The 18,228-nt window shown below is 35.3% G+C and overlaps 1 protein-coding gene across 1 annotated transcript in view; it reads left to right on the top strand.

Moving 5' to 3' along the window:
- The window catches only part of Sp3 (Sp3 transcription factor), a 45,559-nt gene extending 28,276 nt beyond the window's left edge, over positions 1-17,283 (top strand). Inside the window, exons 3-5 of the mRNA XM_031370618.1 lie at positions 7,273-7,465; positions 12,975-13,171; positions 15,540-17,283. Coding sequence (XP_031226478.1) covers positions 7,273-7,465; positions 12,975-13,171; positions 15,540-15,856 — 707 coding nt within the window. The 3' untranslated portion in view covers positions 15,857-17,283. The remainder of the gene's footprint in view (positions 1-7,272; positions 7,466-12,974; positions 13,172-15,539) is intronic.
- The last annotated feature ends 945 nt before the right edge of the window (positions 17,284-18,228 follow it).

The raw sequence follows: 18,228 nt of genomic DNA, 5'->3' as shown, positions 1-18,228 counted from the left end.
CGCCTGCCTCTGCCTCCCAAGTGCTAGGATTAAAGGCGTGCGCCACCACCGCCCGGCTTCAGTCTCATTTTTTAATGCCCTCTCACCATCGGTTCCCTTCCCTACAGGCTTCTATTCCTCTCCCAGAGAACCTGTTTATATTTAGCCCCAGGCAGTAACAGAAGATAATGTCTCTTTGTAAAGTTCTTAAATGTGTTATGAAATAAACTCGAATTTCTGTTTCTTAATTTTTTTAACTTCACTGTTTTTCTTTTAAATAAGTTTTACTTACTTAACTGCCGGTGTATGTATGTTGTACAAATATGCTACTCGAGGTGTGCCACTTGGTATAAAAGCTAGTTTATAATATTTTGGGTAATCTTAAATGTTGAATTTACTATTGCAGACTAGCCTGGGGAATGCCCTGACATATATTTATGTGTGTCTCTACCCAAGGAGATGAGAGAGATGCTTCCAGGTAGTTGTGAGCTACCTGATGTGGGTGCTGGGAATTGAACTTGGGTCCTCTGCTAGAACAGTATGGGCCACAGAGTTGTTTTTCCCACTTGACATTTTCTAACTCATTGTGTTAGTCAGTTTCTAGTCTTATGTAATACATAGCACAGTCAAATATGAAAAGGTTTGTTTGTTTACAACTGTAGAGGCCTCAGTCTGAGAAGAGTTGGTTGTCTTTGCCTTCTTGGGTGATAGCACATAGTTCTAAGGTGTGTCTGATAGATTAAAACTGCTTATCTTAGGGCTTCCACTATTTACTTCAAGCATATGTACACAGTGACCTAAAGGTTTTGTTTTTGTGCCCAGGCTAGACTTGATCTTCCATTTCTTCTAAGTGCTGGGGTTACAGGAGTTTATGATATACATGCTTAGCTGTCCCATCTATTACTGATTTTGTAGTGTTGCAGTTTTTTTTTTTTTTTTTTTTTTTTTTTTTTTTTTTTTTCCAAGACAGGGTTTCTCTGTGTAGCCCTGGCTGTCCTGGAACTCACTCTGTAGACCAGGCTGGCCTCGAACTCAGAAATCCACCTGTCTCTGCCTCCCAAGTGCTGGGATTAAAGGCGTGCGCCACCACTGCCCGGCGGTGTTGCAGTTTTTATCTACATTGCATTCCATATGTCTTAATATCAACTATGTATACTAATGACAGTCAAACTTAGGTTGGTAAGCAAGATTGTACCTTAACTCTGGGACTCTTTGCTATCTGATCATTGTCTTCATTTGGTATTTTAAAACTTTTACCCCATTCCTATAACTTGATAGAGTTAATAGCAGTTCTTTATCTTTTCAGTTACTAAGGATAGACCCTTGAGTGTTGTTAACCTGTTTGTGTTCTTGTAGCCTGTTATCAGACCTATTCCCAGCTATCTTTGGCTTTACCTTCAAGATATTTCTTGACTGAGTCATCCTGCAACCTCCGCATAATACCCAAATTTCCGATCATCCCTCCTTCTCTCTCTCTCTCTCTCTCTCTCTCTCTCTCTCTCTCTCTCTGTCTGTCTCTTTCTGTCTCTGTCTCTGTCTGTCTCTGTCTCTCTGTCTCTGTCTCTGTCTCTGTCTCTCTCTGTCTCTCTCTCTCTCTCTCTCTTTCTCTCCCTCCCTTTCTTTCTTTTTTAAGACCCGATCTGACTGTGTAGAAATTGGCTTGAAATTCACTATATAGCCCAGGCAGGCTTTGATCTTGGATCCCTCTGCATCAGCCTCTTTAGTGTTAGAGCTGTAGACATTGCCATCTTTTGCTGTAGTTTGTTTTTAAAGACTGTGTAGCTCTAGTGACCCAAGAACTCATTGCATAGACCAGGCTGGCCTTGAATTCACAGAGATCTGTCTGCTTCTGCTTCACAATGCTGGGCTTAAAGTCTGTCACTAACTATATCTGGTAATTTGCTGTAGTAATTTATGATAACTTCCTAATATAATTGCTGTTCCTGTGCTTGTCTGCTACTGTCTTCTAGCAGACTTTATTTAGCATCCAGGATAATCCCGAGTTGATTTTAATAAAACCCTATTCAGATATTACCATTCGTTTCAGTACTAATTAGAATAACATGTGAAGTTCTTAAACTAGCCTGCATGATAATGTATCATATCATATGGTTCTCTTCCTTTGCCTACTCCATTTTTACCTCTTTGATCTATATACTGTTCTCCACATTATACTCTTGCTACACAGAACTCATCCAACATATAGCTAACTTGTTTTTTCTTTGTGCTTTGGCCACACCCTCTCCATTGCCTTCTTCAGGTTAGATGTCACCACACTGGTAGAAACTGTCTCTGTCCACTGTTAAAAAATAGTAATGGCTCCCTTCTCTTCACTCCCTATTCCTCCTTAGACTTTCTTCCATATCTTAATTTCTACCAAGTGCTGCCTGCTTACTTGTCCTCTTCTAATTAAAAGGTAAACATGATAAATACAGGAATGTAACTCTTGTTAACAATTTTGTCCTTAGAACCTAGAAGAGTGACTTAACTATTTATGTATTTATTGAACAAATAAAATTACATTCTAAACTTCAAATTATGAACTTAATTTTTTTTGAAGAGATGCAAACACAATAAAAGAAATTAAAGTATACTTTTCAGGAAATATATAAATCATTTACTTTAACTTTATATTTTAAAAGATAAGCATATTAAACACAGATCAAGAAATTAGTTCTTCCAGTAACATATTAATCTTCTTATATCTAGTTATTATCCATTTTGGAAGTATCTTTTGTTTGAGTGACCCATTTGTTGTATTTGGTGACTTCTACACTGACAAATTATTACCCGCCAGTCACACATTCTACATGAGGTTTCTTGGTGGTGTACATTCTGTGAGTTTAGATACAGAACATGTTAGCTCAGTATAAAAATATTTTTACTCCCCCAGAATCCTTCCCTGATTTTGGAACTTAATTCAGGAGAAAATAGAAAATTAATGTGTTAACCTTACTCAATGAAGAGATATGATTGTATTATTATTTAGGAACAAAATTTTGGCAGGTTGAGTACAGGATGACTTAAAAAGAGATAAAAGAGGGCCTAGCATGCACTACAGGACTTTGCTCAAGTTGGTAGTTTGAGTAATTAAGTTATTAATGACAAGGGGATGCAAGGAGGTTTGGATGGACAAAATGTGTTGAGTTTGAACTTGGCCAAGCTGTTTGTGTGCATAGTAGGAAAGAAAACTAAATTGCTAGCATCTGTTTTGTGACATCTTCTTTAAGCATGTTTTGAAGGTTCAGAAAGATAATTAGCAATAGAAGACAGTAGGAATGTTCTAAAATAGTGGTTCTCTCAACTTTTGGGTCAAGATCCCTTGGGGGTGTCACACAACCCTCTCACAAGGTGGCATATTAATAGCCCATATATCATATTTACATAATGATTCATAACAGCAAAATTACAGTTATGAAGTGGCAACAAAAATAGTTTTGTTTTGGGGGGGTCACCACAGCATGAGGAACTATATTTATATATATATTAAAGGAGTGCAGCCTTAGGAAGGTTGAAACCCACTGCTCTAAAATACCTTCATTCTTTCAGTCAGGTTGTTTTCCATTCTTTTCCATGTTTACTTTTGTGTGCTTGTTATCTAGCTAGGTTTTAAGTCTTAGTAGTTCCTATTCAGATAGATTTTCTTTCTGTCCATCTCTTTGTTTCTTGAGAGACAGAGTGTTATGTATAGAGTCTATGTAGGCCAGTCTTGGCCTCAAAGTTGAAGCAGTCCTCCTCCCTCTGGCCCCTAAGTATTGGGGAACACAGCACTTGGTTTAAAAGTCCATACTGAGGTTGAGCTCATAACAGTCCAGTCTCAGAGTATATTTTAAGATATAATGCCTTACCTCTGCTTTGTTTTCTCTTCTGAGAGGGTAACAAGTGAGTAAACACAGAAGATTGAGACTCAATCAGTTTTTAAAACGTGATAAAATTCTCATTTTATGTTTGTGTATATGCTCTCTATAAGCTGTCTTTATTAGCCTATTAGAGCTAATACTGTACAACTGCAAAATTTGTGTGATGTCTCTGTCTTGTTACAGTTGGACATTATAATGAAAGGCAGAGACTATGATCTATAATATCTGGATTTTTATGTTTGATTCTTTATTAAAAATACAGAAGGAACAAATTGAATATCCTTTACTTTTTAAATTTTCAGCCACCAGATGAAACTCATACCGCATGTAGGCTCATACTAGGTAATTATTGAAATACCTAGATTAGTGAGTGGATTTGTCTCTCATCTAACAGAGGAAAAAGTTTATTGCTCTGTCAGCTAAACCTTTTAAGTACTCTCTTGATTATTATCTCTTCTTGGCATTTTGACCTCCCCCCCCCCCCCCCCCACGACCTTTCTCATAAGCAGTGGAGCGTAGTCACCTTTACCGTCTCTCAGAACAGAGCACTTCTTGTTTTTAAACTTTCAAGCTTCTGCTCCATGTCTCTCAAACACATTTAAGTTGTTTATACTTGTTTTTCTTTTAAAAATATTTTTTTACCAAGATTATTTTATGTGTGTGCGTGTGCGTGTGCGCGTGCGCGTGCGCGTGCGCGCGCGCGTGTGTGTGTGTGTGTGTGTGTGTGTGTGTGTGTGTGTGTGTGTGTGTGTGTGTGTGAACATGGCTGCAGATACACAGGCCAGAGGTTTCTGGTCACAAGCAGTTGTAAGCTGCCTGATGTGGGTGCTAGGAAACAAACTCAGGTCTTCTGCAAGAGTAGTATGTATTCTTAAACCAGTGAGCATCTCTCCAGTCCCTTGTTTTGTTTTGTTGTGATAAGAGGTTTATTTATTTATTTTTTATTTTTTTGTAGACCAGGTTGTCTTCAAATTTATGAGCCCCCTGCCTTAATCATCCCAGAGATCTGAGAGTACATGTGTATAACACGTACCCAATTATACTTGTTATTAATGCTCTCTTGCTCATTATTTTACTTTTAGTTATGTGTATGTGTTGGTGGTTGGAGAGAGAGGGCTCAGTGGTTAAAGACATATGCTTTTGCAGAGGACCCAGGTTAGATCCTGAGTACCCATGTGAGGTGGCTTATAATCGCCTCCAGGGTTCTAATATCTTTGACATCCACAGGCACCTACACTCACATGTACTTACATAGATATACATAATTAAGAATAAAAATAAAATTAAAAGAATAAATAATTATGTGTATTTGTGTGTGGGTATGTCCATGTGAGTGCAGGCACCCTTGGAGGGGAGAAGAGGCTGTTGGATTCCCTGTAACTGGAACTCTAGGAATTTGGAACTGCCATGTGGGTGCAGGGAACCAAACCTGGTTCCTCCCCCAAAGCAGCAAAAGCTGTTACCCACTGAGATGGCTCTCCAGCCCTTCAGTAATTCTTATGCCATTGAGTGGCATTAATATCCACTCTGCCCTGGGCCAGAATTCCTTCTCCTCCTCCTCTTCTCTCAGGTTTGTTTTTATGTTTTTTCTTTGTGTAGCTTTGGTTGGCTGGCCTCCAACTCAGATTCCCCTGCCTCTGCCTTTTTGAGTGCTGGATTTAAAGGTATGCACACTCCACTGAGCTTCCTCTAGACTTTTTATGTAGTTGAGTTTGTACTATTGTTTCTTTTTGTTCTTTGTTCTTTGTTTTTTGTTTTTTGTTTTTGTTTTTGTTTTTTTTTTTTGAGACAGGGTTTTTCTGTGTAGCCTTGGCTGTCCTAGAACTCACTCTGTAGACCAGGCTGGCCTGGAACTCAGAAATCCGCCCGCCTCTGCCTCCCAAGTGCTGGGATTAAAGGCATGCACCACTACATCCTGGCTTTTTTATTTTTTAAAAGGAGTTATAAGGTACGTTTTGTTTTATGTTTTCTGGTGCTGGGGATCAGATTTTGGGCTCTCTACCACTAAGCCACACTCTACCCCTGCATACTATTTTCAAGGTTATTTTTGTTTAAAGTATTAGTGATTAGTATCTAAAATAAGATTTTTAGTTTTATATAAAATGTGTTTCAGGAATTTGGGTTCCTTTTTGCTTGCTTATTTACAGTTTTTTTGTGCTTTTTTTTTCTTTAGAGGATTTTATGTACATGATACCTTTATCAATATTATCTTTTAAAGCCACGTTTCTGGGTTGCAGAAAATGTAGTTGTCATAGATTCACTTAGAAAGTGATACTTGAGTGGTGGTGGTGATTGATGCACACCTTTAGTAATCCCAGCACTTAGGCAAAGACAGCTGGATCTCTGAGGCCAACCAGGTTTCAGAGTAAGTTCTAGGGCATTCAGAACTACACGGAGAAACCCTGTCTTAGGGGAAAAAAGATAGAGAAAAAGAAAGATGATGCATTATTGCATTAGTGATATGTAAAGATCCTTATAACCCACTGTTTTTGCTTTCCAGTCTGGTTTATAATAAAGCACAAACTGCCACATACTTCCATACATCCTTCTATAGCAATGTTGTAGCCATTTTATGTACTTTAGTAATTCTTGACTTTAAAGCTTGAGTTTGTATGTTGAACTGTAAAACCGAATGCAGGTGCATGGTCTGTATCTGCTTGTGGTCTGTCCCGCTTGTGTGCATGGAGGCTTGGGTGTCTGCCTCAATTATATACCTTACTGTTTGAGGCAGAATCTGAAGCGTGTATCCTCCCTGGTGCTACCCTTACCCTCACGATGCGTGTACTGCAGTACCCAACTTTTATGTGGGTATTGGGGACCCAAACTCCTCAGCAGGGCACTATACTGACTGAAGTATGTCCCTAGCCCTGTGAATGCATTCCTTTACATTCATATGGTACCTGTAGAGAGAGTGGCTACAAGTTGTAAGATATAAAAGACATGTGTTTTAGACTAAATTGATCATTAAATTTATTGAGAAATCGATTGGGCCTGCTGTTACAACCTCAGATTTTACCTACTTGGTATGCTGACAGAGGAGGGTTGCAAGTTCAGGACCATCTTGGGAATCTTAATCATAACAAGTCTCAAAATAAAAAATTAAAATGGAAAAAGTAAAAGGGCTGTGAGGTCCCCAGGATTGGTCCCCCAGTACTTCAGCTGACTAATTGAACAACTGTATTTGAAATTTCACATTTCTTATTGGATGTTTTCAAAAAGTAAGCTCTACTGTTAGCTATATTTCTTCTTCTGCTGAAATTATTGTTAAAAAAATATACATATATATTTTTTTGAAAAGAAAATGAATATGCTTTACAGTTGATTTTTTTTCCTCTTTATGTAATACTCTTAGAAAGTTTGAAACTAATGTTTGTCTTTTTAAAGCAATAGGTTACATCTCATGTATGTGTGCCGATCCCCTTTTTATCTTTAGATATTAGGATCAAGGAAGAAGAACCTGATCCCGAAGAGTGGCAGCTCAGTGGAGATTCTACATTGAATACCAATGACCTAACACACTTAAGAGTACAAGTGGTAGATGAAGAAGGGGACCAACAACATCAAGAAGGAAAAAGACTTCGGAGGGTGGCTTGCACCTGTCCCAACTGTAAAGAAGGTGGTGGGAGGTATGCATACATCAACCACGTGTTGTTTTAAGGAGTGCTAATATCATCCTAGTCTTTAAAATATTGCATGCCATGTCACTTAATTATGATAAATTACTCATTACACGATCATTTTGGGTATGTGACTGTATGAGTGGCTGAAGTTAGACAAAAAATGTACAAATTTTATATCTAAATGCCTTTTAAATTAAGTTTGCTTAGTCTTTAAAAGAATATAACAGGTACAATTTTATAGACCCCATTTTATTAGCCTATTTGCTAACCAGCAATAAGTTTGGTCTAAATAAAGAGAAAAAAGTTATAGCTTAAGAATGCTATATAAAAGTAAAAAATTCACAAATAGTTGATAAGTGTAAATTGTATTTTCAACAGAAATGGGGATGAAAGGCCTTAGTGATGGGGATTTATTGTTTTAAAAGTAGCCCCATAGTATCTTACTTTATTCTTTTTTAAAAAGATATATATGTGTGTGTGTATGTATATATATATATATGTATATATATATATACACATACATATATATGTATACATGTATATATATCCTAATACAAAAACACTGATAGAAACGAGCTCAGAATGGTTGGTGATTACTTTAAATGTAGCTATAGTAACTTATTAAGAGATGGACTTAGATCATAGAAAATATAAAAGCCATCCTGATAATATAAGAAACATTTCAAATGGTTGGTACAGTGTTACTGAAAATGGGATCAAAAAGATTAATCAAATGTTAGCAAAAGGAAAACGGATAGCAGTGTTGATATCAAGCAAGATGTGATTAAGGTGGAAAGTATTAAACAGGCAAGATTATATGTCATAATGACAACACTGACATTTCTGTTTAGATTCAATAGTCTTAGTATCTCTTTGTCCAGTTTTGAATATATGAAGCAAAGATAGAATCAAAAAGTTGTGCTAAAACCTCCAGTCATTGTGAAAGGCTACAATTCTTTTTTCCTATGTACTATTTTAAGTATGCAGAATGTGCTGAACAGTATTATTCTATACGAATGCTTATGGTTATAAACTTGATTATCTTTCAGCTCTCTGGTTGATCCTGTTGATTGATTTGTACTTTGATCAGTTCGTTTGCAACAGTGATGACTAGGACAGAGATATTTCTCAGTGAGGCCCAAAAACCACAAAAAAGGGAGGCGACTGATAGCTACTAACATTTGAAAACTTATTATGTTCTTACAAGTGGGCACAAATGTATCACACATATAGGTGAATTACTTAAACGAAACGCACATGTGCAGTCAGTGAGAGAGAATTGCCATTTGAGGCCAGCCTGTGCTATAGTGTAAGACCATGTCTCAAGAGTGGGAAGGGGGGTAAAAACCCTAAAACATTGTAGAACTGGATTTTGTACTCATTTATATACTCCCAAATCCTACCCCTTACATTTTGTTGCTAACTCAGAGGATCTGCTTCTAAACCTGACTTTTAGATATTTATACTGAATGTTGAATTCTGGGTACGTAGTAAGTTTTCTGAAATTTACTCTCTTTTAGAGACACTTTTAAGATACATTATTCATCAAATCTAATTGGGGGTCAATGCTTGGCCTTGCTTCACTTTTTAAAGTGAAACATTTTTAATTAATTTTAATTTGCTAAACTAAAATAGCCCCAAAACTCAGAGAACAACACAAAAAAGCCCCACAAATAATATACTACCTCAAGGTTTAACTACCATAATGTTTTTGTGCAATATTACATATATTTTAAAGTAGAATCATCTTATTCTCATTGTTTATGTCTCTTGTAAATTTTTGTGGCCGTATTTCTAAGTCTGATCTGTGTCATTTTTTTACTCTATGTATAATATATTATATGTTGATAAATAATTATTTAACTTTCTCCTTTGGGGTTTGTCATAATCCTCACACATACGTCTTTGCACATCTGTCTCATTAGTATATGTTGACAAAAATAGAATTGTTGGGCCTAAATAGCTGTCCTGTTTTCTCCTTAACACTGGCAGTGTCTTATTTTACCCATATGTAACCATTTATTACTTTTTACTTTAAAAATTTTTTTTAAGTTTGATAGGCAAGAATAGCTATTTTATTTGTTTTTATTTTACTGTGTGTTTGTTTTATTGCTTGGTGAGGTTGGACATTTCTAGTACTAGTTTTTTTTTTTTAATGTCTTTTTTTTTTTTAAAGATTTATTTATTTATTATATATAAGTACACTGTAGCTGTCTTCAGACACACCAGAAAAGGGTATGGATTTGAACTCAGAACATTGGAAGAACAGTCAGTGCTCTTAAGCACTGAGCCATCTCTCCAGCCCTATTTTTTAAACTTTATTTTGTGAATTGTCTGTCTTGTGAAACTTTATGTATACTTTTCACACACACAAGTGTGTTTTCTCAGTTCTTTCTACATTGCTCTGTCAGTGGTCTGCAGAATGCGTTCTATGAATGAGTAAAGAGCTCACTTACAAATAATAAATATTCTTAAACAACGAAACAAGTTAGCTTTTTAGAGGCTAAATTACTACCTATGCCAGAAATTATAGAAAGTAAATCTTCTCATAGTTTTGTTTTTTTTTTTATTTGTTTGTTTTTTTTTTTTTTTTACTTCATTGTTCTTGTAGTGTACTAATTCTAAGTGATAAAAACCATCAAGGTTCTTAGGATAGTAGTTAAGAGTTGATCTGAGCAGAATTCAGTAAGTATCAATGCATTAGGCCTACTTGTATAAATAGAGCACCTAATTATTAGAAGCATTAACATAGTCTAAGAACGTTTTGCAACTTAAGATTTTGTTTTTAAAGACTAGAATATTGCCCTTTTTTTCCTTAACTATTTTCTCGATATATACATAAATGGATAAGATAGTATTTTTAGAAAACTATTTTGTTTGTTTATTTTTCTTTGAGCCAGCTATAAAAAAATATTTTGGGGCTGGAGAAATAAATGTCTCAGTAATTAAGAGCATTGACTCTTTCCTGAGGGCCCAGGTTTGTTTTCAGCACCCATATGGCAGGTTACAAACATCCATAGGTGGAGTCCCAGGGAGCCCCTGTGGTCATTGCATGCTTGTAGTGTTATACAGACTACATGTAGGAGAAGGACTCATGCACAGAAATAAAAGAATTTAAAGTTGTTCAGTTAGCCAGTCTTTTATATAGCAGAACCAGTCTTTAGAGTCTAGTTGAAGAAAGAGTTGTAATAATGAAAAATGATCTAAAGGCATTATTGTTAAATGGGTTTTGCATGAATTAAGCATCAGTCCATCAAATTATTTTGCAAAGTTTGTTTTGTCACCATTTTTCAGCTTGTGTTTCTGCCACTGTAAGCAAAACAGGTTCTTAAAACTTTCCTTAACTCTGTCTAGGATTTGGATTAATTCTGTGTTGTCATTGAATTATTGGGGCACAAATTTAGGCAGTCAGAAACAGAAATTTAAAATTGTTAATTACATGAGGTTATATAATGGAGATTAATGTGTTCAGGATGGAAACATACACTTGAAGACCTCTTTCCCTTCCTTCATAGGGTAGGTCGTGAAAACATACGGTCTGTCTAGGTCTTCCTTGGGTCAGATTTCCTTAAGTACTAACTTGGACTGCAGCAAGCTAAGCATTTACCTTAAATTGTGGTACAGTAGTATGCAACTTGACTTTTTTTTCTTAGATGCATGTCCCATTTTTAATGATTAATCTTCGTTTGGCATACAATTCAGCAGAAAAAACAAATTCCTTACCGTTTTTCTCAGTCCTTTGAGAACCCATATTTGTTGCTGTTCATTTGTTAGCCTTGTATTTTGTTGGTGCTCACAGGCTAAATTTTGCTAAGTTTGTGAAATTATACCTTTGAGTTTATAAAATCACAATATTTTATCCAAGTGGTAGCCCTAGCAGAGGGATGTGAAGTCATGAGTGAACTGAGTTGGGTTTCCTGTGAAATTGCTATGGTGAACGCAATATTTATACCAATAAAGACATTGTTCTTTTTCTTAGGTCTACTTAAGAGTAAAGCAAAATTTAAAAAGCAAACTAATGGAAAGACTTGAGCATTGAAAATAAGCCAGAAAAAAAACTGTTTTTCTCAACTCAGCTCTTTAAAGAGACTTAGAAATCGGGGGTGGACTGGAGCAGGAACTAGAATGTGTTAGATTATGACATCCATGCCCTTGAGACAACAGCATGATTCCTCCTTGTCTTTACTTATGCTATTCCTCTGCCTGGAATGCCTTCCCTCCTTTCTATCTAAATCCTACCCACCTCCTCCACGAAGCCTTCTCTAACTACTGGAGCCCACATTGATGTCTCCCTGTTCAGAACACCTATGGCACCTAACAGCCAGCACTGCACCGTTTAGCACTGTTTGTCCTATGGCAATTTCACATGCTACTGAGTGTGAGTACATTAAAATATAAATGTGGGGGAATATGCATTTTCCAGTGAAGTTTGAAAAACAATAGGTATATTGTGTTCAGGAGGATTTAGTAGCTATGGAAGGTTTACAGGCTACACTAGACTCAGTTGAGGGAGGAGGGGAGTTGGGGGAGGGGTTAAAGGTACCTTGAGTTTCCTTTTTGTTTAAATCTTATAGATACACTGTTTGTACAGTGTAGCTTTGATAATTATGTCCAAAAAGTCATACTTTAAAAAGGATAATTAGTAACAATCCATTTTTTGTTTTCAAGAAATGTTTTTGTGTTTAATGCTATTGAAATACAGTTTTCTGGATTCAAAAAAGTTTCTTCTTGCTTAAACTAAGATTAAGATGCCTCTGTTCACTCATCTAAGAACATCTCCCAAACTGTCCTTTGTATCAAATACTTAAGTGTAATGTAAACTTATGCACTGTGGGGAAAATAATATTTTGTTATATCTCTTGTGAATAATTTTGGGTGTCTGCATGGTTTCTGGGGGAAGATTTTAACAGTAAAGAGAATTTTGATTTGTATTTGCTGTGCGGGATACTAGGAAAGTTAACTTAGCTTTAGCTAATTTTTAAAAACGTGGATCTCCAAATCCGTGTATGTCAGGGTGTGACCGTTTGAGTACTTATATATTCTTAAATCATGTTAATTTAAAAACCTGCTTAAGCTGTCTATTTACATTCTAATTGTACCTGTGACGAGTTTTTGTACATTATTCTTTGGATAATAAATTATAAAAATTATATCTGACATCTAACTTTGAATAAAACTAGTTTCCTGTACTATTAATTGAACTGGTTCTGTGCATAGTATTTGCGAACGATTCTGTTGGGATACTTAATAGCTTTATTGTGCATTCTATTGTATGAAGTGTTCTTTTAGTTATAATATTATTCAATATAGCTATAGCAGACAACAATCAGTTCTGGGATAAAATATATTAAATTTGTATGTTTAAAAAACATTAATTTTCACTTAAATAGACTTAAAATGGTTTTAGTTTCTGATATGTTGATGATAATATTTGTTTGAAATTCAAGAAGCAATATGACACGCATGGTTTTGAATGCTTTAATATAAATGAATATTATTTTGTGTGCTTTTTTAGAGGTACCAATCTTGGGAAAAAGAAGCAACACATTTGTCATATCCCAGGATGTGGTAAAGTCTATGGGAAAACCTCACATCTGAGAGCACATCTGCGCTGGCATTCTGGGGAGCGCCCTTTTATTTGTAACTGGATGTTCTGTGGGAAAAGATTTACACGGAGTGATGAATTACAGAGGCACAGAAGAACACATACAGGTTAATAATATTTTTATGTTTTCTCCTTTCCTTCCTCCTTTCTTGTTAGGGATTGAACTCGTGTATACTAAGAACACCGAGTTGCATCCCTAGTCTCTTAAGAGTTTTAACAGACAATGAAATGTAGGCTATAGAACATACTAGAAGCTTTTTCAGTACACCTTACTTAATCAGATCTTTAAAATGGGATTAATAATATCAAAAATTCACTCTTCTGTAACTAAATTTTAAAGAACAAACCAGTGGCTGGCCGATGGTGGTGCACGCCTTTAATCCCAGCACTTGGGAGGCAGAGGCAGGCGGATTTCTGAGTTCTGAGTTCGAGGCCAGCCTGGTCTACAGAGTGAGTTCCAGGAAGCGAAGGGTACACAGAGAAACCCTGTCTCGAAAAAACCAAAAAGAAAAAAAAAAAACAACAAACCAGTGTGTATTTTCTTGTGAAACAGTTTTCTAGTTTATGTAGACTTGGGTTAGCTTTCATTGACTGTTGAATGTCTTAAAGCATATTTGCACTATTAGTTGACAAAGTTTATATTATCTGCTGTTTCTTATTATGCTAGCAAATAGAATCTTTTCTTCTGCTAAATTCTGACATTTCATTTGTTCTGTTGAAAACATACTCTATGTGAATAAAAAGCATTTCGTTGACACATTTTTCTTTCTTACAGTGTCATGATGATTGTATAATATGGGTATAAGACTGATTCAAACTAAAGTCTAACATAATATACAGTGTTATTTCTTCTAATATTAAATGATCAAAGTGTCCATCAGTCTGTATGTAGTGTTAAAGAATTGAAAATTGACACTATGAGAAAGTGCTTTAGAAGGAGCATGGCCAAGGGAACAACATGGATTTTGAAGTCTGATCCATTTAGACTCCTTTCAGCTTTCTATTAGGTTAAGCAAATAAGTTGTCTCTGCTTCACAACTGTTAGTCGCCTTTAAACATCATACAAGGTGACCTTGAAGTATGAGGCAGCATATGCACGTTAGGACCTCTGCTTGTTTTAGTTCTGTTTCTTGTTATTATAAAGATAGAAGAGGAGATTAATTAACCTCTTTGAAACTATCAAAAGAGTATACCAGTAGCAAGATTTTCTGTTACATTTGTGCTGAATATGCTCAGGAGAGAACATTGAGCGATTGGAGTGTAGACCCTGAAATGTCTCCCAACAGAAGTTTCCCCATGGTATTTCCTCAGTAGGTTATGAAAAAGAATAATGTATATGGAGAAAAAAGTCTGATCAAATAAGTGTGAGTCATTTTATCACCCAATTGGCTATAGATTAAAGAGAGAACTTGAACCTTTAAGATAGCACCTCTTAAAACTTTGATATTGAGTGCTCAATAAACTCAGTGGTAAGCCACTGTGGTTAGGGGTGTAATGTGTTAGCATTTCCTGATAGTGTGTGGTGGGACGTCTCTTCTGAGTGGTACTTCAAAAGAGACTTTAGGAAATACTTCCTTAGAAAAAGGAAATACTTCCTTAGAAAAATGGTGGTACATTTCTGGAAGTGAGTGTCATAGTGGTGACATACTTGTTAAGTAGGACTGAGACATAGAAATCCGTATGAATGAGGTAGAAGAAATTTGAACAGTTCAGTTACCTGCAAGTTACTCTTTCACATGGGCAATCTGAAGGGAAAGAAAATGCTTATTAGACTTACTGCCTTATAGCTTGGAGGGAGGGAGTCTGCTAGGTTGGCTGTTAGCGTTTTCTTCTATCAGTACTCTTGCATGGTAGGTTTTGAATATAATTGAGGTTCAGTGTCTTGTGTGTTCTTGTTTTTGAGGATTTATTTAAGCTGGAAAAATAAGCTAGGGTTAGCATTTGTTAACATGACTATTTTAATAAGCAATAACTTTGCTGTTAGTTTGCCCTTGATGCTCAACTGAAATAGCTATCTCCATTATTCTTGAATTTAATCTCATTGAATACTCACAGTCTGTCTTTGCTTTAATCTATAACTATTCTGATTTTTACTTGAATTCATAATTACCAAAGGTTTAATATGATATGACATATTAATGTCTATTAAAAGAGCACAGTTTAGACTTTAAATACGCTTATGGTGTATTTATACACAGATGGTGGTTCTAGCAAGAATTTAACAGATTTCAGTTCAGATTCTTAGCATGGAGTATTAAAATCTTGTTTGAATATTAAACTGTCCATCATACAGTATGTTTCCATCAAACCATAAAAACAATATATTTTGAGTAGAGTTATTTCTACAAAGGAACTCTTACAGGGCAGCTCATGAAACCAGTACAGTTTTAATAGACCCATTGTTTTAGGAGAGACTACATTAATCTGTAAAAGTGGAATTTTAAAACTAAGCAGTTTAATCACTTTCCTTTACAGGTGAGAAGAAGTTTGTTTGTCCAGAATGTTCAAAACGCTTTATGAGAAGTGACCACCTTGCCAAACATATTAAAACACATCAAAATAAAAAAGTCATTCACTCTAGCAGTACAGTGCTGGCATCTGTGGAAGCTGGAAGAGATGATACCTTGATTACTGCAGGAGGAACAACACTTATCCTTGCAAATATTCAACAGGGGTCTGTGTCAGGGATAGGAACTGTCAATACTTCTGCCACCAGCAATCAAGACATCCTTACCAACACTGAAATACCTTTACAGCTTGTCACAGTTTCTGGAAATGAGACAATGGAGTAAATATTACACAAATACTTATTCATTGTGGTTATTTTTATACAGTAGTGAGAAGAATATTGTTCCTAAGTTCTTAGATATCTTTTTATTGATGTGCAAAAATTTTTGGATTGACAGTAACTTGGTTATACATGACACTGAAATGCCTTACTTTGTATGATATTCCATAGTATATTAAAAATGGTAAAATTTGCATGGGTTTTGTAGGTACTTTTGGAATCTAGAAGAAATGAAATTTTACCAAGTTATATAAAGAGAAAATTGAATTTAACAATGCGAATGGTAGTCTAACCAAATGCATCAATCCTGTGTGGTTTAGTGTAAAAATGAGAAAACTGTTGGTATTTATCTATTGTAAGATAAAAAGTTGGTGGGTGAAAGAAATCACGTTATAAATTTTTGTAATTTTCTTGATGACTGGAATTTTTATTATGCATAACTGACAAATCAAGTTTCCAAGCAAATGTTACATAGTGTAGGCTTTACTTAGCTTATCAATTTGTCATTTTGAAGCTAATTATTTTAATTAGGTTAACTGTACAATATTTTAAGCATTACTCTTGTAAGATTTTGAAAACTACATTTTAACATGGACCTTTAGGGATAGTCACCTTTTAAATCCTATTGAAAAGCCATGTTTAAGATTTAATTTGCCAAAATAATGTCTTGTTAATATTCTTTCAATAATGAAGTTGGGCAATATAACCGATGTTTTTAAAAAGTTTAAAATGTGTAGATTGAAGCATTTGGGTGGTAAAATGTTCTAGTGAATTACCCCTTTTCCTGAAGTTTGGAGGACCAAAAAATAATAATAAGGTGTATTGCGTTTTAGCAGAGATTTCTATCTTTCTTTCTTTTTTCTTTTTTTTTTTTTTTTTTAAATCCAATCTTGTTTCCAAAAAATATGTCTGCCAGGGCCTTAAAAGCCATCGTTGTAAATTACCAATAAAGTATAACATATGCAAACATAACAAAATCACTTCCACAGTGACGATACTCCAACCATATGGATATTAGTCATAGAAACTAGAAGCTTTATGATATTTTTTTAAGTTTTTTTTTTAATCTAGGTAGTCCGCACTTAAATATCAACCATTTTCCTTTTTTTGCTTCTTCCCTTAAAATTTATATGTATCCAGTACATTTAATTGAGAAATGTATGTTTTTTATTATGCTGTATTTTCTTTTTATTTTTAATTGTTTATATTTTCAATTAAAAATGTACAAAATAAAATTACATTGCTGGTCTTGTAAGAGCTCTACACTTTTCCTACATGTACCTACAACTGCAGCAGTTCATCTATTTCAGGAAGTTGAATTCTGTTCATTTGTTATCTTTAAGACCACCTCAGATTTAAAGGCTACCTTATTGTACGTTTAAAGTGTATTATAACAGTGTGGTAGTTAATAAAACACTATTTTTTTTTTCTTTTGAGTTTGTTGTAGTCCGATGCATCTAAAATACTACAATGGTATGGATAAGAAAGTCTGGCTTATTTTTCTTTACTTTAGACTTTTATTTTTAGATTATTGATTTCAGATGCTGGGATTGTAAATAAATATATTTACTTAAAAAGAGGTGTATAGAGGTGCTGGCAATTAATTTTTCACTTAAAATGAGTTTATTAAATATAACTTGAAACTTGAAAAATATAGCTTGAAAAAGTCTAATTTCTTAGCTTACATTGATTTGTATCAGTTTTACCAACACTGTTTTGCACACCACTCTTTGTTTCCCTTTTCAAATCTCTGCAAAGTATTTTGATTTATGAGAGTTCTGAATTTACATAAGTACTTCTGAAAATGATAATATAGACAAGCTGTGGTAATCATGGCAAGTGGAAGCTATTCAGAAGGTTGTTTTGAATATGTGTTTCTGAAATGGTTCTAGAGGAAGGGGGGAGTAGGAAAAGGCAGTAGAATACTTCTCTCCATGTGCATACAGTGTAAGTGAGACTTGCATGTCTGTTATCCAGGCCCAGCTTGACACTGAGTTGTAACTTAACAGTGCCATAGGTCAACTCTAGGCACACACAGTAATCATGGCCTTAAATTTAGAATGTAAAAAGAACTGTTTAAATTGTTTTCTATTAAGATTATAAATAGATGTTGCTTACTTGAACCAAACACTGAGTCAGAAGGTTCTCCCCAGCTCCCCACCCCCTCTTTTTTTGGCAAAGTTTCTTGATGGGACCTGGGGCTCCCCAATTAGGTTAGACTGGCTGGCCTGCTAACCCTCAGGGATCCTCCCCTCCTGGGGGTGGGGGAGGATTTCTACCTTTCCTGGTACCAAGACCACCACACCTCACTTATTTTTAGTCTGTATAGGAGCTCTTTGTACTTTCTTTTATTATGTTAAAATTGTGGTGCTTTTA

Source organism: Mastomys coucha, unplaced genomic scaffold (assembly GCF_008632895.1).
Source record: "Mastomys coucha isolate ucsf_1 unplaced genomic scaffold, UCSF_Mcou_1 pScaffold15, whole genome shotgun sequence".
In the NCBI taxonomy this organism is placed as follows: domain Eukaryota; kingdom Metazoa; phylum Chordata; class Mammalia; order Rodentia; family Muridae; genus Mastomys; species Mastomys coucha.
The sequence above is the reverse complement of the archived record's forward strand: the minus strand, read 5'-3'. Positions and strand labels throughout refer to the sequence as shown.